This window comes from Sorex fumeus, unplaced genomic scaffold (genome assembly GCF_029834395.1).
Source record: "Sorex fumeus unplaced genomic scaffold, SorFum_2.1 ptg000051l, whole genome shotgun sequence".
In the NCBI taxonomy this organism is placed as follows: Eukaryota; Metazoa; Chordata; class Mammalia; order Eulipotyphla; family Soricidae; genus Sorex; species Sorex fumeus.
In genome coordinates, this window is record NW_026606108.1 from 29688122 (window position 1) to 29711875 (window position 23754).

At 39.1% G+C, this 23754-nt stretch overlaps 1 protein-coding gene across 1 annotated transcript in view; it reads left to right on the forward strand.

The window, feature by feature from the left end:
• Nucleotides 1-23754, forward strand: part of ADAMTS19 (ADAM metallopeptidase with thrombospondin type 1 motif 19) — a 248810-nt gene that overhangs the window by 46311 nt on the left and 178745 nt on the right. The window contains exons 4-7 of the mRNA XM_056124756.1: nucleotides 10702-10858; nucleotides 20725-20897; nucleotides 22645-22728; nucleotides 23397-23554. Coding sequence (XP_055980731.1) covers nucleotides 10702-10858; nucleotides 20725-20897; nucleotides 22645-22728; nucleotides 23397-23554 — 572 coding nt within the window. The remainder of the gene's footprint in view (nucleotides 1-10701; nucleotides 10859-20724; nucleotides 20898-22644; nucleotides 22729-23396; nucleotides 23555-23754) is intronic.

A 23754-nucleotide genomic window follows, 5' to 3' on the forward strand; every position in this document is an offset into this window, starting at 1 on the left:
CCATGTCTCTTGAGCACCATTGCAATGGACCTCGAGTAGTTTGCTACAATCATCTTGTTTCCATGGTAAAATGAGTGTGCAGCTACTCTCCTGGGGTATGTAGGAGGCTGGCAGCATCTCTGTCAATTGTGAGGTCACCAGCGAGACCTGGCAATGATGAGTCCTTCACATTGCAGCTGTGCAACTTTCTCAGCGGTCTCATTCAGTTCTACTTAAAGTGCATAACTGGGCTGGAATTGCATGAGATAAGTGCTGGAAGCATTCATCACCATGGTGAACAGACCTGAAACACCATGGGGTGACTAACCCTATAACCACTAGGTGAATAACTGAATAGGCACCAAAGTCATTAAGTGCTAGGGTGGGTGGCATGTTGGAAGCCACTTAAAAAAACATATAGGTCAAAGTTAAGAAAGTTTAAAATTTCAGGGCTGGTGGTAACTCAATGGGCTAATTACATGCCTTGGATCTGGGCTTGATCCCCTGTACTGCATGGTATCCTGAGTACTGCCTGGAGTGACTCCCTAAGCACTACTGGTATGGTACACACTCATGCCCTCCCTCCCCACACCACCAAAGGTAAAGACGTTGTTTGAATTCTCATGACTAAACAAAATAGAACATGTAGTAGAAAATGAGAACATGAAAGTCTCTCATGTGCAACAAAAGAAAGTCAGGTGGTTATACCATGGGGCAATCCTGAGCAATATAGGCAGGGGAGATCCCTTTTGTTCTTTGGGGTTTTGATTTTTGGAAGTGGGCTTTGGCAGGAGGCATTGGGCCATATCTGGTAGTACTCAGGGCTTACACCTAGTTCTTTGTTCAGGGTTTACTTCTGACATTTCCCCAGGAAACTATAGGTGGTGCTGGGGATTGAACGTGGGTTGGGGCCGCATGCAAAGCAAGTGTCCATACTGATGTGCTATGTTTCTGGCATGTATTTTTGTGATTGAATTTAAGAGTAGTGTGAGCATTTGTGTTTGATCATCTTGTGTAGGATCCCAGATTAAGAAATCTGAGCAATATGGGCTAAGCAGAGCAATTAACTCAGAGTGAAAGAAAAGGAGCAGGAGCGTTTACTCTTTAACGCCTTGATGTCCGATATCATGCAAGGCTTATGTTTAAAGAAGACTTAATTTGCAGTGCTGGCATGACTGTATTAAAGCCAGTTCTAGAGTCCTAGAAAGAGTTCATTCTGGTATTTAAAATCAACTCTAAAAGCGTTTGCCTTTTTTTTTTTTTTTAGCTTCACTCATCCTTCTTCATCAGTCTTCCTTGCTGATTCTTTCTCCTCTTCCCAGTGTTAGAGAATTTATGGTTTGGTCATAAGCCCTCTTCTGACTTTCCACATTCTGTCTTGAAAATACTGTTTCTTCTTATTGACTGCAAAAATGACATTTATGTGGGGGGACTCTCAGATACAAATTTCTAGCTCAAAATTCTCCACTGAGCTCTATACCCAACTTTATTCTGACTTCTTTAGTAAGCTGTCACACACAGATATGGTATAACAAATACAGTTCTATGGGAAAATGTTCTTTACCCCTTAAATCCTTTTTTAAAAAATCCTTACTTTCTAAAATTTACATCTCAATTACAAATCTCTATCTCCCCTTCTTGGGTACTTGGGTCAGACACTTTGGAGTTCTCTCCAATGAACTATACCTCTGCCCTTCTGAATTCTTCCTTTTGAAACATCAACAAATGTTGATGGCTATTCTCTCGTTGATCCTAGAATGGAAAATGGAACTCAAGTGTATTTACTTTTCTCCACATCTGTAGTCTAGCCATCATGGCCTTACAATGACTTTAATGGACTCCAAAGTTTTATCCCCTCTACCCTTCTTACCATAGAATCTTCTTTCAAAAAAAAAGAAAAAGAAAAGAAAAGAATGATTTTCCTCTGAATATATGTGATTATACCATCCACTGACAGACGTTTCCAGTTACACTTCAAATAAAATCTATCTCATTATGGTCTTCAAAGCTCTGCGTGAAGTGTGCTCTGCCTACCCCTCTGTTGTGTTTCGTGCTGCTGCTGTTATTTTCTATGGCTTCTGCCACACTGCCTTGGTCTTTAGGGTAGTTTTTCAATATAGGTCCTGACTCAAGGATAGATGTTCCTTGCTGGTTGAATTTCCTCTTCTCACACCATTATTTACTGCCCTAATGACTGCAATGGCCTCCTAACAGGTCTCTCCTCTTTCCCCTTCAGCCTGTCTTTGATGTTAAGGAATAATCTAGGCCATGGCTTTATGCCATTACATAAGTGAATATGTATTATGAGAAATATAATGGGAAAAAATCATCCTTGATTTCTTATTGCCATCCTTGATTTCTTGCCCCTACCCCAACAGAAGCAACATTTTTTGTTGTTGCTACAGCACTTGTCTTGCCTTTATCTTGCTAAGAAATGCATTTTTCTATTCCTTTTAATTTTAAAATGTTTTATGATGAGATACATATAGAAAAAAATGTATGTTGTAGTGAGTAATGATTTTTTAATGTCTTCCCTTGGTGGTGTGGGTTAGGTCACACCAGCAGTCTCGGGTTATTCCTGGCTCTGTGCTTAAGAGTGACCCCTCATGCTTAAGGGACTCTGTGCACTACCAGAAATTGAATCAGGGTGAACCAGGACTGGTGGCTTTGCAAGGCTACCTTACCACCTGTCCTCTCTCTCCAACCTCAATCTGTTTATTTTTCAAATCTAATGTCATGATATCATTCCTTTAATGTCCCCAAGGTACTCAGCTTGGTCTATGGCTTTACTTCACCTAGTCACCATCCTTCCCCCACTTGCATTCCTTCTCACTTCTCATTTCGTAGTCGTGCATCAAATATTTTCTTCTTAGAGATTTGTCACTGATTCACCTTCCTCTCCCAGTTTCTTTGGAATCATTGTTTCTTTAATGTAAGTTTTTGTATTTAATCACTTATTAATTATATCTGTCTGAATGTCTATTTTTTTACCTGTATTTCCTTCTAATATATAATAGTCATTAGAGACAAATGTTAAATCTTTCCTCTTCCATCACTGTGTTTCCTTGCATATTGTCATTATGATAGGGATTCAACATAGTCATAAACGTTTGTTGTGAGAAAGGCACATTGGAACTTAGTAGTTTTTGAGTAAACTTGATAAATTTAGAAACAGACCTAGAACTAAATGTACTTTGTTTTCAACTTTAAAGGAGCACCAATTTAAAAAAAAATCCATGGGGCTGGAGAGATAGCACAGTGACCGACCTTGCACGTGGCACGGCCTTGCACGTGGCCGACCCGGGTCTAATTCCCAGCATCCTATGTGATCCCCTGAGCACCGTCAGGAGTAACTCCTGAATGCAGAGCCAGGTGTGACACAAAAATTAAAAAAATCCATTTTGATTTATCCTTAAAATCACTGTAAGCAACAAGAGATTCTGATAAGGTGGATGGATGGAAAAAATCATATGAAAATTGATGGCTTTTATTAAGGGTGGGGCTGTGTGAGGGATTAGACTGCCAAGGATGGGAGGAATGATAGCTTTTCTTGGGCAAAAATTATGATGTAAAATAAGTAAAGGCCATCAAAATGAATCAATCATTTTGGATAGCAGTATTGCAGAGACTATAAAACCCAGCTCCCGGAAGAAAACAGCGCAGAGTCTCCTGTCCCCGCGCCTGGCTGTCCTTGCCAGGGCCCCTTGGAGGGGGACCGGTTGAGTTTCCCTCCCAGCCCCGAGCAGAGCTCTGGCAGCTGAAGACCTCCAGAACCAGCCACAACCATGCTGAGACCACTTTCCACATGCATGAAAGTGCCGGCAGAGGAACAAAGGCATGCGGGTCCCGGGGGCTGAGATCTCCAAGCCTGCTCGGATCAGGGCTGAGCATCCTCCACCCAGATCCTCCATCTTCCAGTAGGCAAAGGTCACACCCACCAACTGACCCCCAGCTCCACATAATACCATCAACGGCCAAGACCCAGAGACTATAAGACCCACCTCCTGGAAGCATGTGGCTGTGCGACATCTTATTATCTCATTCCTACTTTGGACAACCTGGCAGGCAACTGAATGTAGCCTGCCCACATGGCAGAGTCTGGCAAACTCCCTGTGGCATACCCAATATGCCAAATACCAGTAACAATGTTGGGTCTCATTCTCCTAAACCTGGGACAGCCTTGAATATGGCACTTTTTAAAATCTCAGGCTAGGATGAAGGAGACATTACTGATGCCTGCTCGAGGCAATCGACAAACAACAAGATGATCGTGATTGTGATTGCATGGAACTCTCATTTTTCATTTTATCAATTTTTACCATTCTTTTAATTTTTTCAGTACCCTAACTATGTTTATTATTTATACTTCGAGTGCTCCATTATAATCAAATTAAAAAGGAATATTTTAGGGCAGCTGTGCATGTTTTAGGGGCCTAGTACCATCACTTAATCACTTAACTTCCCGTTAGTTGTCGATTTGCTCGAGCGGGCGCCAGTAACGTCTCCATTTGTCCCTGTCGCGTGCTAGTGTAGCCCAATGGCATCTGTTCGCTCCGGGAACGTGAAGGGCCTCAAACCGATCGTTCATGATCTTGACGAAGAAGTCTGACCATCTGGAAGGTGGGCGGCCACGCGGTCTTTTGACATCCCGTGGAATCCAGTCGGTAACAGCTCTAGTCCAGCGGTAGTCTTTAAATCTCATTACGTGACCAGCCCATCTGATTTTCGACACCTTCACACGGAACAGCCTGGCAAGCTATCCGTTGTGTATTTGATATGCCAAAACCAGCAACTACAACTGGTCTCATTCACCTAGTACCATGCTTCCTCAAAATATATGTTATTAAAGTCCAGCAGACTCTCACCCTCTTGTGCCCATCTCACTTGGCACCCCATAACCTTAGCAATGTGGTTTGGGTCCAGGGTTTGTCTTCATTGGACCTTTATCTACTCTCCTTCTTGGTGTCTTTATGTAGCACACAAGTGTGATCATCTAGTATGCTTTCTGTTTCTGACTTCAGTAACGTGACCCTTTCCAGTTCTATCCATGTGCTCCTAAACAAATAATTTCATCGGACAGTTGAGTGGCAATCCATTGAGTGTGTATGTGTGTATATGTGTGTGTGTATGTATGTATGTGTATGTGTGTATACAACGTATCACAGCTTCTTTTTACCAAATGTTGGCTGTTGAGTGCATGGGATGCTTCTAGATCTTGACTTTTGTAGACAGAGCTACAATGAACACAGGTGTGACTGTTTTTGAAAAACTGTGCTTGTAGACTTTCATGACCTCAGTGCCTTTCAGCAACTCATTACTGCTTTGTAGAAGTGAGAGATGTGGGCTCTTTCCAGTGCTCATTAAATCTCTTACACTAATTCTCTAACAGTCGGGCAATAGAGTCATTGTTCTCAGCTTTAGGACAATGACTTTCCTTTTCCTATAAAGAATGCTGTCATCTGACATTGTTACATGTTTATTTGGGGGCTATAGTTTCACTTTTAATGGCTCAAGTCAGACTGCTTTATGAATTGTTTAGTAAGCTGCACCTCCACTCTGTCCTGGTTCCTTATCCAAATCTTGCAATCCTGAAATTTGTCCACCATTAAGACTTGGGGTATTTTGTCCTGGTGATATGTTACATGTGATTTTTAAATGAACTATGATTCAAGATTCCCAGATAATCACTTTGAGCCTGTCTACTAAAAAGTTTACCTCAAATTCCAAGGCTCTGGAAAATAAAATTTCCAGAAAGGAAGAAGAGAGAGAAGCTGAGAGAGGCTGGTAGGTATACTTGAGTTATTTGAAGAGAAGAGAAGCAGTGGAAGTAAAGGAGTTAATCTAGAAGCATGGATCGTGAGAGAGCCACTTTGCTCTTTAACATTTTGTTGTTATGCTTACTTTGGGGCTTTAATTTTTGGGGTTTGATTTGATAGTTCATAATTACCTTGAACTTTAACAAATAAAACATTTATACTAGGCAAACTGAAGCAACAATATATAAACATTCATGCAGTTTGGCTAAATTGAATTTCATGATGATAATCACATGATTGTAAATGCTACCTAATTGGATTACAAAGCAGCACTTGAGTAGAGCAGCTAATAGGGACTCATGTTTGTCCATGTAAAGCTCAGATGAAGCAGCTTATTTTGTTAGTGGAAAAGTGGGAACACAGAAAACCTCAAGATTTTCTGCAATTGTGTTTTAATGAAAGTCAGTGTTGAGGGAGATATAGCTGAAGGAGCAGCCTGCACTATAGGACTGCGTCCTTGTCTCTGACCCAGAAACCTGAGGACAGAACTCAGAGCACATAGTGCTCATATACCCCAGGACTGAATGCAGTTGTGCCTTGAGGTTGCATAGTGGATCCATATTGAAATGAGTCACTGTTTATATTTATTCCATCAGTTTTTTTCTTTTTAAAACTAGGGTACTCAATCATTGTATAACTGAAACCCAAGCATAAAAATTTGTAAGTCTACAACTGTACCTCATGGTGTTTCACTAATAAAAATTAAATAAATAAATAAATAAAATTGGGATTCTCATTTAAAAATGTCTATAAATAAAATTCTAGCAGCAAATAATTCTGTGTCATGGGGGTTTCTAAATACTACAAAAATAATTTATTTTAGACAATGTTTAGTATTCCATTATGGTACAAAGAGACACATTTTGGTTCTTTGGTCTCTCAGAACTCATAAAGTGCATAGTAAAATATTTTGGTGCTTATATTTATTATGACTTGCCTCGTGAATAAAAAGTATGGCAAGTGTTAACTGACTTACTCTGTATTAGATCCCATGATAAGAGTTTTACAGGTGCTTTTTAAAAATTGGTCTGAAGGGGCTGGAGCAAACGCACAGCAGGTAGGGTGTTCGCCTTGCACACAGCCAACCCAGGTTCGATTCCCAGCATCCCATATGGTCCCCTGAGCACTGTCAGGTATAATTCCTGAGTGCAGAACCAGGAGTAACTCCTGTGTATTGCCAGGTGTGACCCAAGAAAGAAAAAAAAATGGTCTAAAAATTGGACCTTTAGTGGTGAACTTTAGTCTTACTTTAAATGTGTGGTTTTTTTTTTTTTACTTTTTGGGTCACACCCAACAATGCACAGTGGTTACTCTTGGCTCATGCCCTAGGAATTATTCTTGGCGATGTTCAGAGGACCATATAGGATGATGGTAATCAAATCTGGGTCGGCTGCATGCCAGGTAAATGCCCTACCTGCTGTGCTTTCGCTCCAGCCCCATATGTGTTGAATTTTAACCATGCTTACATGAAACTTATAAAGCTCGGATACATCTAAAAATTACTAAGAATTAAAAAATTTGAAATGTGGGGCTGGAGCGATAGCACAGCGGGTAGGGCATTCGCCTTGCATGCAGCCAACATGGCCGACCCAGGTTCGATTCCCAGCATCCCACATGGTCCCCCGAGCACCGCCAGGAGTAATTCCTGAGTGCATGAGCCAGGAGTAACCCCTGAGCATCGCCAGGTGTGACCCAAAAAGCAAAAAAAAAAAAAAAAAAAAAAAATTTGAAATGACTCTTACAACAACCTTATGAAGTTTTTGTCTAAGTAAAAGTGTGAAATTCTCATAGTTACATCACCATGAACAAATTATGATTCAACAAGTCTTAATCTAAAATCTGTTCTTAGGGCCATTGTATTTTTTTTCATAATAATTTTATTTCACTTTGTTTTTAAAAAATATTTTATTGATTGAGGTTCTGTGATTTGCAATGCTGTTAGTGATGGTTTCCCATGCACATACTTCTAATACCAAACCCTTCCCCAGCATCCCACCTCCTTCCCTCCTGGACCCTAACCCCCTTTTTATAATTCTCCCCCAACTCAGTTGTGTGGATCAGTTCTCTCATTGTGAGGTTTTGGGTACAGCCCTTAACTTTTATATGAATGCATTCAGTTAAATTTTATAGAGATTATTGTTAGAAATCTAACCATCCATGTAACCTGTTTAATGAATGCAACATTACAAATTTATGATTTAGGAAAACAGCATTATTATTATCTTAATTATCAGCCACACTATCTGTTCTACTGGTTCCCTTGAAGATTGCCTACAGCTCAGAATCATATTAAGACAAGTATTACATAACTAGATATTTTTCCCATCCTTTATCAGTATTGTATAATTTGGACCTATTCTTAGCCCAAATATAGGTATGCATCAACTTTTAAAATTATTAATTTTAAATTTTTTCCTTAAAAAAAAACCTTCTCATCAAATTAGACCCAGAGAAAATTTTTTGGATTTCATTTTAAGTTTAAGCTATAGTTTCATATTTAAAGTCATGAAAAAAATGTGGAAAATAAAACACTAGAAGCAATCTTAACATATGCTACTATTATACTTGCCAGATATTATAAATTACCCATTAGAAGACAACTTTTTGCAATATACCCATCCCTAGTCGATAGCACAGCGGGTAGGGCGTTCGCCTTACACGCAGCCAACATTGCCGACCCAAGTTTGATTCCTCCGCCCCTCTCGGAGAGCCCGGCAAGCTACCGAGAGTATTGGATATGCCAGACACAGTAACAACAAAGTCTCCAATGGAGACGTTACTGGGCCCACTCGAGCAAATTGACGATCAACGGGAGGGCCTTTACCTTTACCTTACCTTTACCCATCCCTAGGGTGTGTGTGTGTGTGTCTGTCTGTCTGTCTGTCTGTCTGTCTCTCTGTCTCTCTGTCTGTCTGTCTAGGATAGAAAGGGAGTGTCTGGAAGAGAGAAAATTAAGAGGAGAAGCAGAGGTCGTAACAATTTCAATAGTGAACGAAGTAAATAAAATAAAAATCATGAGGAATCATACAGCGAGTAGGGTGTTTGCCTTGCATGCGGCTGACCCGGGTTTGATTCCTCCATCCCTCTCGGAGAGCCCGGCAAGCTACCGAGAGTATTCCACCCACATGGCAGAGCCTGGCAAGCTCCCCGTGGCATATTCGATATGCCAAAAACAGTAACAAAAAGTCTCACAATGGAGAAAATCAATGAACAATGGGAGGATAGTACTGCAGTGTTATTATTATTTTGTATTGTAGGCCATATTATATGTTGCCAAGAATCAAATCAGGGTCAGCCACATGCAAGGTATACAATCTTAACTTATGTGTTATCTCTACAACCTTAGGTTTATTTTAAAACATCTTATAACATCAGTTCTGTACAGAGTGAAATGTGGAAGTGTGTAGCCATTGGCTGGGCTTTCTGTGTAGGGGATGCAAATCACTTTATTATGAAAACCTCTCTATGCTAAGTAGAACTTATATGTGCAGATTCCTCTGCTCATATTCCATTTGGAAGAATTATTATATGTATAGAAGTAATTATGTTTTTCTTTTGTTAATTATATGTGGCTTATGTTAAAATGAATTATACATTTAATTCACATAGTAAATTTAAAACAGAATTAGGAACTTTGATGTTGGCATATTGGATATGCACAATGAAGGTTCTAGTATATAATTTCTTCAAAAATAATTGCTAAAGAGTTCAAGGAATAGTTAAACATATGTTATGTATAGGTTGGAGTAAAATAGTAAAAATTAAAAGGACCAAGTTATATGTCTTTCCATGTGGAATATTTTCCCAGTTATAATGCAATTTTATATGCTTAAGGAGGAAGGAAATTATAATAGACTTCAATATATTAAAATGAGCTCTATTTGTGAGTTCTTTTTTGCGCCCCCCCCCCCCCATTCTTCCCCCTTTTTTTAATCTTCCCTTTTTACTTACTCTGATATCAGGGACACACACAGCCTTGGTTGCAGTATGTTGGAGATCCCCCTATTTTTGCTGTGGTAGTGCAACTGGGATCAGACTTGGCATGTGAGTGCTCCTATATGAAATGCAAGGGCACATGCTTTCAAGGAGGCCTCTACCGTTGACCTGGCCCTGGACCTATAAATTCTGTTTATTAGTCATAGCACAGCAGGTAGGGCGTTCGCCTTACAAGCGGCCAACATGGCCGACCTGAGTTCGATTCCTCCGCCCCTCTCGGAGAGCCCGGCAAGCTACCGAGAGTATTCGATATGCCAGACACAGTAACAACAAAGTCTCCAATGGAGACGTTACTGGGCCCGCTCGAGCAAATCGACGATCAACGGGAGGGCCTTTATCTTACCTTTACCTAGTCACTACCATGTTTTACAGCCTTTTGCCCTCTGTCCACAGTTGGTTATGATACTGTACCAAATGAACCTAGTTTATGTAAGCAGTACTTATTTTCTTTTGTAATTTATTATTCAAAAGATTTTACAAATGTTCAGTGGAAGGCTTTAAGATTTTATATTCATGCCACTTCAGTGTCATCATGCATTTGCTTTTGATAGGTGACATGAATTTATTAAATATGACTGTCTAAAAGTTGGACTCTCTGGTGGAGGCAATTAAAAATGGCATTGCTCTTCTGTACATGCTGTTCTTGTAAGTGACCCTACGGGCCTCCCATAGGGAGCCTTCAACATTCCAGAATTTTTACTGTGCATCTGTTGCTGGCATCTCGCCTCCCACCCATACAGGCTAAGACTGACTAAATGAAATTTATGCTCGTGCAATACAGTACATAAAGATGAGGTCATGAAAGGGGAGACAATCACCTTATTGGTCGGGTTGCTGCCATAGCTTTCCAAGGAAGTCAAGCATTTTAATGGTATTTTTTGAGTATCTCCTCTTATGTTTTATGTTCCAGATGGGGTTTATACAGCTCAATGAGGACTTCCTCTTTATTGAACCTCTCAATGATACAGTGGCCATCACAGGTCACCCACACCGTGTCTATAGGCAGAAAAGGTCCGTGGAGGAGCAAAGCACAGGGAAGTCAGCTCATTACTGTGGGGTGATTCCAGGTAAGTCTCTCCTGAGAGGATTGGGCTATGTAGTGTGAGAGCAATTATTTTTTAAAAATTCTGTTACTCTGGCCCAGAGAGAGTACGGCAGGCAAGACTCTTGCCATGCAAGTGGCTAGCCCAGATTCTATCACTGGCACCACAATATAGTTCCTACCAAAGTCTCACCAGAAATGATCCCTGAGCACAAAGCCAGGAATAAGCATTGAGCACTGCTGGGTGTGTTCCCAAAACAAAAACAACCGTTTTAAACTCTGTCTATTCGTCTACTGTTTTTTATACTTTTTAAAAAATGTGCAAAGCATTGGGACCACAGATATAGTACAGCAAGTAGAGTGCTTACCTTGCATATGCCTGACCTGGACTTGATCCTTGGCACCACATATGGTCCTTGAGTACATCAGGACTGACCCCTGAATGCAAAGATAGTAGTAAGCCCTGAGCATTGCCAGGGGTGGCAGAAAAACAAAAACAAAAAATAAACAAAAACCAAAATCAAAGGAAAAAACAAAAAGAGTGAAATGTCTTGTGGTTAGTGACAAATTTTAGATTTATCTTTTAACTTTCTATGTAGCACTCATTATAATATATTTTTAAAAAGAACTCCAAAGAACTTCAGAGGTCAATATATAACAAGACCTATAGATTTCTTGGACTGTGAAGTGTTCCTCATGGCATGCTGTTCATCTCACTGGAATAGAAATGCCATCCAGGTCATTCCAGAAATCCTGAAACAGAACACTGTGAGCTCATGGCCATATTTTAGTCTCACTCAGTAAAAATAGTATGGCTAGCTCATTACTTTGACCAGAAGTGCTCTCACTTCTCTCTTCCTCTGCCCCTCCTTCTCTTCCTCTTCCTCTCATCCTTCCATTAACTTGGGGAAAAATTATTCTGGAAACAAAATGAACAGAGGAATAATAAGAAGAGTATATATACACTTTTATTTTCAGTTTTATTCTTAGAATGCTGTAAATCTGGAAGTTTCAGAGCTTCAGACACATTCCTAACATTGGTGGCCTTGGGTTTGTCAGTTCTTCACAAAAATTAAATGGTGATTGTTCAGTAGACTTCTTTACCTTCTCTGGCAGATTTTCAGCACTTGCAAGAATGCTAGAAAAAATAAATGAATGGTTTCTTTACCAAAGGGTATCTGAAAGTCAGAGACAACATTCAGAAAACAATGACAAATTTCACTAGGAAACTGCCTTAGCATCTAATCCACACATATCTCAGTGATTATTCACAATTGTAAGCAATAATTCTAGTTAGAAGATGGGGAAACATGCAAATACTGAAGTTATTACTGTCAAGACATTGAAATGTGATTGCCAATAAAATATTTGGAATTAATGTAGTTAGGACCAAGATATCAATTGTAAGTTTTTGGTTTATTTGTTTAAAAACGATGGTATTTGATCAGGAATATAAATTGTGATAGTAAGTATTATTTTCAGATACCATAGGATATTTATGCCATCAATTATCTGGAGCTTTAATTCAGAATTACAGTATGTTCTAACTCAATGTAGTTTCATTTTTCCTCTGTAATAGGTTGCAGTATTAGTCTATGAGCATCGACTTCAGAAATCTTTAGTGAACCTATCTTTATGAACACAGTCAAGTTGATTTAAATAAGAACCATCCCTCTTTTATGTTCTTTATGGAAATAAAAGATATTTAAAACACAAACAGCTAAATAAAACTCAGAGTATTGGAACCCAGGCAGATAGTATAGGGACTGATTAGAGTACTTTCCTTAAATGCTACCAACCTCAGTTTGATTCCTAGAACCAAATACAGACCCCTGAGCACTGCCATAAGTGATCCTGAACACAGCCAGGAGTAGCCCCTTTGCATTGCTGGCTATGGCCTCCAAACAACAACAAAACCCCCAAAATATCATGAACACGTAAAAAAGAAAAGGCTGGAGGTTGAGGATATAGTTCTAAGGACTGGAGCTTGTGCCTTGCATGTGTGAAGTCCTTGGGTCCATTCTAGCCCTTTTGGGCCAAGCAGCACTCTTGCTAGGCCCAAGCAAAGTATTCTGGCCTCATGACTGAATACTGCTGAATATTGGCCCCATCCTGAATATTGCTCCCCATTAAAAAAAAGTGTGTGGGTAAAGCTTTTGAATTGTAAAACAGTAACAATAGCAGCAACAACTTGGGTTTAGTCTGTTGAAGGAGATTGCCTTGTAGGAGTCATATGAAAATCTGCATGCTGCAACTTTTGAATCATACTAAGTTCCAGCTGTTCTAATTACTCATGTACGTGGATGACACAAAGCAGACTTTGTGTACCGTTATGCATAAAGGAGACATGTCTAGAAAAGTCTTATTTTTAATAGGTTTGTAAAGCATGGTTCGTATTTGCAAGCATTTTTCATAAGCTATCTAATTCTGATTTTTTAAAAAAAAGGCAAGACTGTTTTATATTAATGTTGACCTATTTGGATTCAGTACTTGCATGCCAGAAGAGCTGAACTGAATGATTTACTAGTTTACCTATTTCAGATGCTTTCTAAAGGTCTAGATTTTAAAATGAGCCTTCTATGTAATAAAATGGTCACTTAGTTATACTTATGTGTAACTAGCTCTTCTTCCCTTCAGCCTCAGATATTAATATATTAAACATATGAGGCAGTTTCGGATAATGTTGCAGTATTTGTCTTTGTACAGTAAAATCCTGAGGTTTATTTGTTTTCATCTTGGTTGTTTTCCCTATTTTCTTTCATCATTTTTATGCCTTGGCCTGATTACCTTTACAAGTTATTGATTTCAGACATATTTTAAAACAGGGACAGTGATACTTTAGGGTGACTTTATAATGATCTTTTGATCAAAGATAAAACTGATAAAACTGAGAAGGGGCAGCCACACAGGTTTAGAGTCAGAGATTCCCAAAATTATTTGCCCTACAGCCTCATTTTCAGAGAAAAAAAATGACTCAATGTGCCCTGGAAATCTACCTTCTTTAAGCAAACTAAACACCTACTAGTTGCACTTGATGCCAACTCTACCCCTTTGAATTAGGTCCAGCATACCACATGGGGCAAGCAGTAATATCCACCTTTGCTCTGATTTAGGGGTTGGAGAGCTAGTAGAGGGAGTAAGGCCCTTTCCTGCACACAGTTCACCCAGGTTACCAGCACCCCACATAGTTCTTCAAGTACTGTCAGGAGTGAGTCCTGAGCACAGAGCCAGGACTAAGCCCTAAGCACTGCTGGATGTGTCTCCCCCCGAACCTCCCAGCACACACACACACACCTACAAACATACACACACACACATACACACACACACACACACACAAGAAAATACTGCCTTCGAGTCTTAAGTTCTAGGTTCTAGGCAACTTCATTTTCACTTTAGCTAGTTCTTATTCAACTCTCTTCAACTTCTGAATGTCTTTATTTATAACATGTAGAGAACTAGATATGGGGAGATGGAGTCAAATTAAAGTAAAAAAGTAAAGGCCCTCCCGTTGATCATCGATTTGCTCGAGCGGGCCCAGTAACGTCTCCATTGGAGATTTTGTTGTTACTGTGTTTGGCATATCGAATACATCACGGGGAGCTTGCCAGGCTCTGCCATGTGGGCGAGATACTCTTGGTAGCTTGCCGGGCTCTCCGAGAGGGGCGGAGGAATCGAACTCGGGTCGCCATGTTGACTGTGTGCAAGGCAAACGCCCTACCGCTGTGCTATCGCTCCAGCCCTAATTATAGTTATTAAATCAAGAGACAAAACATGCATTATTTTACATAACTTTGTCTGGTTTCACTATAGTAGGATTAGAATGAGCACAGATTAAGTAAATAAGACCCTAAACTTGTGAGAATGTGTGGGACCAAGATTCAAAGCTGAAGACTCTTAGAGCATAAGAGATAGTATGGCAGATAGGGTGCTTGCCTTGCATGTGACTAACCCTTATTCAATTCCTGACATGTGTGGTTTCCCCATTGTGCTGAGCCCACCAGGAGTGACTCCTGAGCACCACCAGGTGTAATCCCAAAACAAAAACAGACAGACAAAAATAAAAAGAAGGCTCTCTCCCAGGCTCCAGGGAGGAAAGGGAGCAGTATACGAGGTCCTGGGCTTTGGGCTCTGTTCAAAAACTTCTGCTACTGCAACGCAGCTTCAAGGTCTCAGAACCTTTGTTCTCTCTCTCAGGACATCCACTTACATTATATAAAATGGGAAAATGGGAAATATGTTAGCTGAGCCCTAGGGGCTATGTTTAAAATTAAATGAGATTATGTGTGACGGTCGGCAGAGTCTGGCAAGCTACCCGTGATGTACTCAATATGCCAAACACAGTAACAACAAGTCTCATGATGGAGACGTTACTGGGCCCGCTCGAGCAAATCAATGAACAACGGGGGCACTGTGACAGTGACCAAATGTGTGATAGTAAAATCAAAATTCTTAGTTTATGTTCTTAGAAGCGGAATAGTGTTTTAGGTAGAAAGAATGTCATGTACACAAATAAAAATGTTGGGTAGAGCACCAACTAGGGAAGCTGAAGCCATATAGTTGCAAACTGGACAGAGCTTCAGCCTTGAGAAAGAACTCATGGTCTTAACCAGGGTTTCTTAGCTTCTTTTTCCACTTCGTTTCCTTCCTGTGCCTACTCCATTCCCTGAACTACTAACTACCCTAGTCTAATGTTTTGCTTCCATCACTTATATGATTTTTATCTGTGACATACTTGGAATAGCCTGAGGACCCACAGAGGGGCAGTGGTCCCAGTTGAGGAGTACCAATCTACAGAATGAAGAGACTATCAGGAAGTGAAAAGGGACTTGGGCTAGAGAGATCATATAGAGGTTAACGTGTTTACCTTGTATGAGGCCAACCCTGATTCTGTACCCAGCACTAGATAGTCCCTGAGCATCTCCAGATGTGGTGATCCCTGGCACTGCAAGGCTTGAGCAGCACAGAATCCTTGGGCACTTGTGGGTCCAGTTGGCCCACACTCACAGGGAGGGACTTCTAGAAAAAGAAAAAATGAAAATCGTGCTCTTTGAAGATTTTCAGTAGGCAAATGGCATTACCTCTTGGTAAAATGTCAATCTATTGCCTGTGTAGCTCATCCTTATCTTTTTAGTATAAACCAGTTCAGGCCGGGTTGTGCACAAGGAGATATGTGGAAGTGATGAAGATCAGCGACAGCCTTGAGCAGCACACAGACAGCATCTTGATTCTCAGAGCTAAATGAAGCAGGCCACCCCTGAAATAGCTTCCAGACGCCATCGGAACTGGTGTGCAGATGACTCCCCATGGGTGGGGGGCATTAGGCAGGGCACACATTGAGCTCTAATGAGCAGCCACACTCTAAAATGTCCTCTCTCACTGCAAAATGTGTGGTTTCCACTAAGTTGTCTTTCACCATGCATGTGGGCAGAAAATGGTCTCAAGATTTAGGAGATAGTGAGCTCAGCATAGTTGATGTGGACAATGAAGACATCAAAGGCAAGGACTTAATAAAAAGATTACTCCAATATGTGTGGTTTTCACACACAATAGCTAACTTATATGAAGGAGTCTACCAGAAAGTTGAGACTTAAGAAACCTAGAATGTTCTAAGTAGCCTATTTAAATGTGACAGGCAAGTACGAATGCAGCACTCTGACTGCTAGGGCTGAGACAGCTGCCACAGGCTGAGGCAACACTTTCTATTTCTTTTGCACTCGATCTCTCTAACACAGACAGATCTTGGTACAGTTAAGCAGCCCCTCCTTTTCTCACTATTCCCTGGGCGTCTATTGTAGCTCCTCTTTGATTTTCTTTATATCCCTCTTTCCTTCGTGAGCAAGTCTTCTTCCATATGTACACTCCTAAATGCGGACTTCCCCTTCCCCCATCTTCTTCCTTCCCTTTCTGCTCCTCACACCATGTGCTTTCTGGGGTGATATAATCCAGATCCATGGGCTCAATTTCACTTACCCAGTGATTAGTTGCCAACTCTATCTCCATCCTAACCTTGCTGCTGACTGCCAGATGTTCAGGGACTTCTCAGATGTCTTTCTGGCATCTCTAACTTCATAAATCTGAAGCGGAACCCATCCTCTCTCCTCCCAAGCTTCTCTGCCGATCTCCCCACTCTACCTCGTCACAAAATAGAAGCGAAGCAACTGCCCTCCCTTCCCCCCCTTCCTAAACCAAACCAGACAAACAGCAACAACAAAGGGTAATTTCTCTTCTTCCTCTAGGTTGAATTAATTTTGTTCCTGAGGATATCTGCATTCTTAGGCTTTGCTTATATGACATGGCAAAGACAACAACAACAAAAATACCCTACAAAATTAATTCCTAACTGTCCTTGATCTCAAGTTACTAATAAAACCAATGTCATCATTTGTCATTCATGAAGGTCTTTGAAATTAAGTGGTGGTACTAAATCTAAATCCATAAAATTTACATGTAGTGACAGTGGTTCTGTTGTTGATGACTTTTGCAATTCCTGTCCCTTTTGCCTTTCTGTGTCTCATACCTATTTTCATTAAATATGGAATATTGCCATCTGTTTTCATATGCTTTGGTAAATTTAGCTGACTGATTCTACTTGATATTTAGGTAAGTTTTAGTATATTTTTAATCTTTCACTACTGAAAAAAATGACAAAAAATTATGGAGACAAACAATTAAGAAAAATGAAATTTCTTACAATGATGGGGGTTATAGTCAATGCTACATCTCTGAATTAATTCACTTGGGGCTAAAAATCAATGAGAGATGGAAAGGCACAGTTCAGGAATTCAGGAGGTAAATTTATCCCAGCACCATGAAAAGATGTTAGAGGACAAGAAAGGTGGAGTAGGAAATTACTAAAGTGTTACAGGATGGAATTGAATTGTCAAGCCAAAGTCAAAGAGCATCTGGTGCATCTGAAATAAGATTCTAAAGGAGGAATTGGTCAGAGTCCAAGCCGGGGGACCAAAACTTGGAGAGCTGGTATCTCCAAATGTAGAGTTAAATTAGAGCCACCCAGAGAAGCTTGATTAATTGAATACACATATTTATCTCCATGTACCTCCACTAAATGAATGTTTGGGACTGTGCTAAAATAATAGACTTAAAAAATATAAAAGATGACAACTCACAGGGACAAAAGTTTTGTACCTTACTCCCAGTAAACTCACTATCCTGGCTTCTAGCTATTAGTTTCTAACATTTCTATAATGAAGTAATGCATCTCCCTATTCTTTTTGGAACTGATTTCTTTTGCTCAGTCTTACATCTATGAGGTTTGCTTGTATGTTTTTTTTTTCTTTTTTGGGTCACACCAAGCGATGCACAGGGGTTACTCCTGGTTCATGCACTCAGGAATTACTCCTGGCCATGCTTGGGGGACGATATGGGATGCTGGGAATCGAACGCGGGTTGGCTGCGTGCAAGGCAAATGCCCTACCCGCTGTGCTATCACTCCAGCCCCAGAGGTTTGCTTGTATTTTTATACTTTGCAGTTGCTTCTTTTCTATCATTGATATCAGACTTCCATTGTATAAATAGGTCAAATACTTTAATCCATTATTGATGGTTGCTAGAATTATTTGAATAGTGAAACTAAATTTTTCATGTGTGATTTTGTATGTATTTCTGATGAATGTATACTTTAGACCTCGGGATATGCAAATGATGAACTTTGGTGCCAAACATTTTTAAAAAAAAATGTTTGTTTGTTTGTTTTTTTTGTGGGAAGGGGGTTTGGACTATACCCAGCAGTGTTCAGCACTTCCTCCTGGCTCTGCACTCAGAGATCATTCCTGGTGTGCTTGGCAGAACCATATGTGCTGCTGGGAATCAAACCCAAGTAGGCCACATGCAAGGCAAGTGTCATGCCCACTGTACTATCAATCTGACCCTATGTTGTGTTTTTTTATCCTAATTCAAAATATTGATATGCATGTGTGATACTTAACAGTTATCTGCAAATTCTTATCTATATTTTGTGTAATTATTTATTTTAGCTATTCTAAGGACTTAAATTAATTGAATTTATTTTTTTTAATTTGCTCTTCCCTTAAAGCAAATTAATTTAAGCAATTTCTTATATGCTGTTTAGTCTTAGATAGATGATAGATAGATAGATAGATAGATAGATAGATAGATAGATATAGATAGATAGTCATTCCAGAGATTCTCAAATCTTGGCCTGGCCATATAGTTTGGGATATACACAAGGTGTGGGGGAGAGATAGGAGACATATGGTGCTAGGGATAGAACTCAGACCTTATACATGCAAGGCATGTGCTCTACCATTTGTACTATCTACCTTGTCTTTTGAAAATTTATTTTTGTGATAAATAACCTAGTTCTTTTCCAGATTTTCATTTGGAATATCTGTCATTGATTTAGAGCTTTGTAATGTATTTATGTTGCTATTAAAGTATTTATTGAGGTAATATTACTTCATAAAATACAAGTCTGAGATGCACAGTATTATAATTAGACATCTATACATTAACTTTTTGTTTTTTCTTACTGTGGAGAAGTCTGTTGAGATCTTCTCTCACTTGGAGTGCTTTTCAATCAGATTGCCCCATGTTTCTATAGACAGCAGTAGGGTGTTTGCTTTGTGCACTGCCGTCCTTGCCGAGGCAGGTTCAATTCTTCTGCCCTTCTTGGAGAGCCCAACAAGCTACCGAGAGTATCTTGCCGGCACAGCAAAGCCTGGCAAGCTATGTGTGACATATTCAATGTGGCAAACACAGTAACAAGAAGTCTCACAATGGAGACATTACTGGGCCCGCTCAAGCAAATCAGTGAACAAAATCGGAGGACAGTGCTACTACAGTGCTACTGTTAAAAATGTATGTTGATATTTATTTGTGGTTACTTTATTTCACTCAGTGCTTTAAGAATTATTACCTTAAAGTCATAATTTCTATGTGATCTTGAAGGAAAGCAGAAATGCATTGTTAACACCTATATGTGATGTTTTAGTGATTAAGAGCACTGAAATAAAGTTAGCATATGTAGGACTGTCATTCAGACATTTTTTGCAGATAAAACTTATATATGTTTTCTCACTAGTTTGTCTTATTTCTGTGAATACGTGTTCTATCGCTGAAGCGTTAGCACAGTGGGTAAGTCGTTTGCCTTGCACGCGACCGACTCTGTCGGACCAGGTTTGATTCCTCCGCCCCTCTTGGAGAGCCTGGCAAGCTACCGAGAGTAGCTTACCCACAAGCTACTTGAGGTAGAATAAATCTCGCCCACACTGCAAAGCCTGGCAAGCTCCCCATGATGTATTCGATATGCCAAATACAGTAACAGCAAGTCTTTCAATGGAGATATTACTGGGCCTGCTCAAGCAAAACAATGAAAAAGGGGAGGGCATGTTCTAGAAATGTTTCTAATATCATCTTATTATAAACTATCAGTAAAGTAAATTTCACTTTTATTTATTTTATAGGAGACACTAAGCCTGACTAGGTATTTATTTCCCAAATGGCACAGCTAGTTAGTGTGATAGAAGTCAAGTCTAGTCTGTCTGATTCCAAAGTCATACCATAGTATCCAAGACCCAGTAGTGCTGAGAGGACAGTCTCAGCTCCAGCTAGGGAGTTACTCCCTGCAGTTACTTAGTGAGAGGTCAGGGGAGCTCATGTTATGCTGGAGATTGAGCCCAGGGCTCCCACTTGAGAAGCCTGCGCTCCAGTCCTCTGAGCCATTTCCCAACCCCCTGAAATGCACTTCGAATTCCAGGTGTGGAGGGACTTTACAGGTTTTGTTTACCATTCTGTCATCAGCACATATTGGTACTTAATAAACAGTCTTTTGATTGTTGAAGAAATTAAAATTTTCTTTTTATTTTGCAAAGCTGACAGTACATTTGAAAATTCATTTCTTGGTTGCAGATAAAGGAAGACCTCGATTGAAAAAAATAACTGAAAGTGGAAGAGGGAAACGATACTCCTACAAATTGCCTCAGGAATACAACATCGAAACAGTAGTAGTTGCAGACCCTGCAATGGTCTCCTACCACGGAGCAGATGCTGCTCGGAGATTCATTCTGACCATCTTAAACATGGTAGGCAAATTTTAGAGTGTGCAGGGAATTTCTCCAAGGACCATTCTAAGGAAAAAATAAGTGAATATAATGAGGGCATTGCTCTTTCTTTTATTGACTTCAGTAAAATTAAATTCTTTAAGTGAAGAAACTGATCTATCATGAAGAGATATTAAACAAAATATACACCTTAAAAGAAAAATCCAAATTGTAAATGTTGATATAGCAAAAATATTAGTTTTATGACTTTGTGCACTCTCAATTCGCTTAGAAAAGTCAATTTGTTGTAATTAGCAGAAATGTTGTACTATGTATATGCGTATCAGCAGAAATGAAAATTTAGCAGAAATATTGTAATGTGTTTGCTTTGCCCCACAAAAGTACTATAGATGATGAGTTAGAACAAAAACGAACGCTAGTAATGTACTGAATTCTTATAAAGATATGTGAAACTGGCTGAGAGATACATTAGTTAATGAATAATATCTGATAATTAATAATTAATCACTTTAACCAGCTGAGTGGCATTTTGGTAAATTTTTGACAGTTTCTTACAGAGTGTAGTTTGCATCATTTATACCTAACATCTTAAATATTCTTACAATGAATTCATTGAATTAATTACATAACACTATTGAGTAAACCTTCTTCATTGTAGAATTAGAAGAATATAATGAAGGGTGGTTCTTGAGGTGGAATAAATAGAATTGGGAGACAAATATATATATATATTTACATATACATATATATTTCTTATACATATATCTCTTTATACATGTATATCTGTATACACAAGTACATAGAAATATGTAAATTAAATATATGCATATGCTTTTATACATTTATGCATATATTTATCATTCAAATTACCTTATAGGCAAGGTGAGAAGTACTGATTTAAGAAAATATTGTATTTTACAAAATTCCTTTAAAAAGCTTTTTATTGCTATCATTTTTCTTTGTATGCAGTGGCAGGATTCCTCTACCCTAGATTATTTCTGTGTATATGTAGCTGCCTTCTGAACATTTCACCAGCATTCTGTCTGCAGTGGACATACATAGCCTACCAACTTGGTTCTATTCAATTGGCAAGACTTCTGAAAGCATGTGTCTGGCATGCCAGTTTCCTTTTTTTCTATCATAAGTCAAGTACTAAATTTTACAAATCATGCTACCACATTAAAAAAATACATATCCCTTTGCTTTCCCACATGGCTACATACTTCCCATTTTGGGAAATGCAGACCTTATAAAGTTCTAAAACGAATCAGTAGCCATGGCCTGTGAGCAACCTGTCTTCTAGGACAGCTTTGAAACCCCCTTTCTTCTCTCAGCAATATTGGGAGAAAAAACATTATGTAAAGGAATGAACTGAGATCATATAAGTAGTTTGAGTGTTTAGAACTGTTTCCCAGGAATAAGAAAGCCCCTGCATTGTGTGTTCCTAAGAGAAATTAGAGGATGCAGTTACTAAGGTGCTTCTTTGCTTTATCATGAAAAATTGCATGTTCCACAGCACCCCATAGGAGGGCCCAGAGGCTGAAGACATAGTGAGTGCCTAAGAACACTAGGTCTAAAATTCTAGGTATTTGAAAGAATGAACTGTTTCATTACTGTTTATTAAGCTAATAATTAAATAATTAAAAACAATTTTATCCATCAGAGTTTTCTCAACTATTTTGAGATTTCTTAACATGTCTTGGTTTGAAGGAAATTTCAGCTGTTTTTCAGTTTTATTTTAGACTTTTAAATTTTTATTTGATTTTAGGTTTTTAACCTTTTTCAACACAAGAGTCTGGGTGTCCAGGTCAATCTCCGTGTGATAAAGCTTATTCTGCTTCATGAAACGCCAGTAAGAAAGTCTTATTTTTTATGCTTGCTATACTATCCCTCCAAGCACAGATTGTATTGGCTTAAAATCCAGAAATATCCACTGACTCTCCTAGAAAATATATAAAATTGGCCTTTAATTTTGGTGACTATTTCAGGTATATTCCAAAAAAATGCAGTATTCTTAGTGTTCACAGATCCTGAAAGTAGATTTAATTTCCAGAAATGTAATTTTAAAAAGATGTTTTCAATGAGAGGAAACTTTCACTTATCTATAGTTCATTGTGACATAATTTTACAATACTTTTAACCTGGTACATTAGAAAAGTTTTGTTGTAACATTGAATAATGATTTACTTGATCTAAAAATTTTATATTTTTCATTGTCTATTTGTTGTCTCTCTTTTTTTCAGAATATCATTAAGCATAATTTTTAAATTATTGTAGTCTTTAGAATTTTTACCTCAGGCTAAATTAATCCTGAATGTCTTTTAGTTTCTATGTCATGGAACTGCCTGCTTTAATCATTCAAAACATCCCTCTATCTATAGATAGGTGAGCTGGTTAGAGACAGGTCTGTGTGAAAGATAGATAGGTGATAGGTGATGAGAGAGGGAGAGAGGGAGAGCAGGGAGGAGAGAGAGAAACCCAAAACTGTTTACCCCGAAGTCAAAATCTCTTGTTCCGTAGGCAGATCTCTATATAGGACATCATGGAGAGAAAATGCTGGAGAGTTTTTGTAAGTGGCAACATGAAGAATTTGGCAAGAAGAATGATATCCATTTAGAGATGTCCACAAACTGGGGAGAAGACCAGACTTCTGTGGATGCAGCTATACTGATAACAAGGTGAATCTTCCAAAGCCAACTAAAGAGCTTTTCTAATTTAATGATCATGCTGTTAATCCTATCAATCTCCTTATATAGATTTTTTATTTAGATTGTGAGTGCCAAAACTGTTTTGGCATAATAATATTATGAATCTTCCTTATGAACTCAAAAGAAATGATTTATGAATAGTCATGTAATAGGTGACATCTTAAACACTA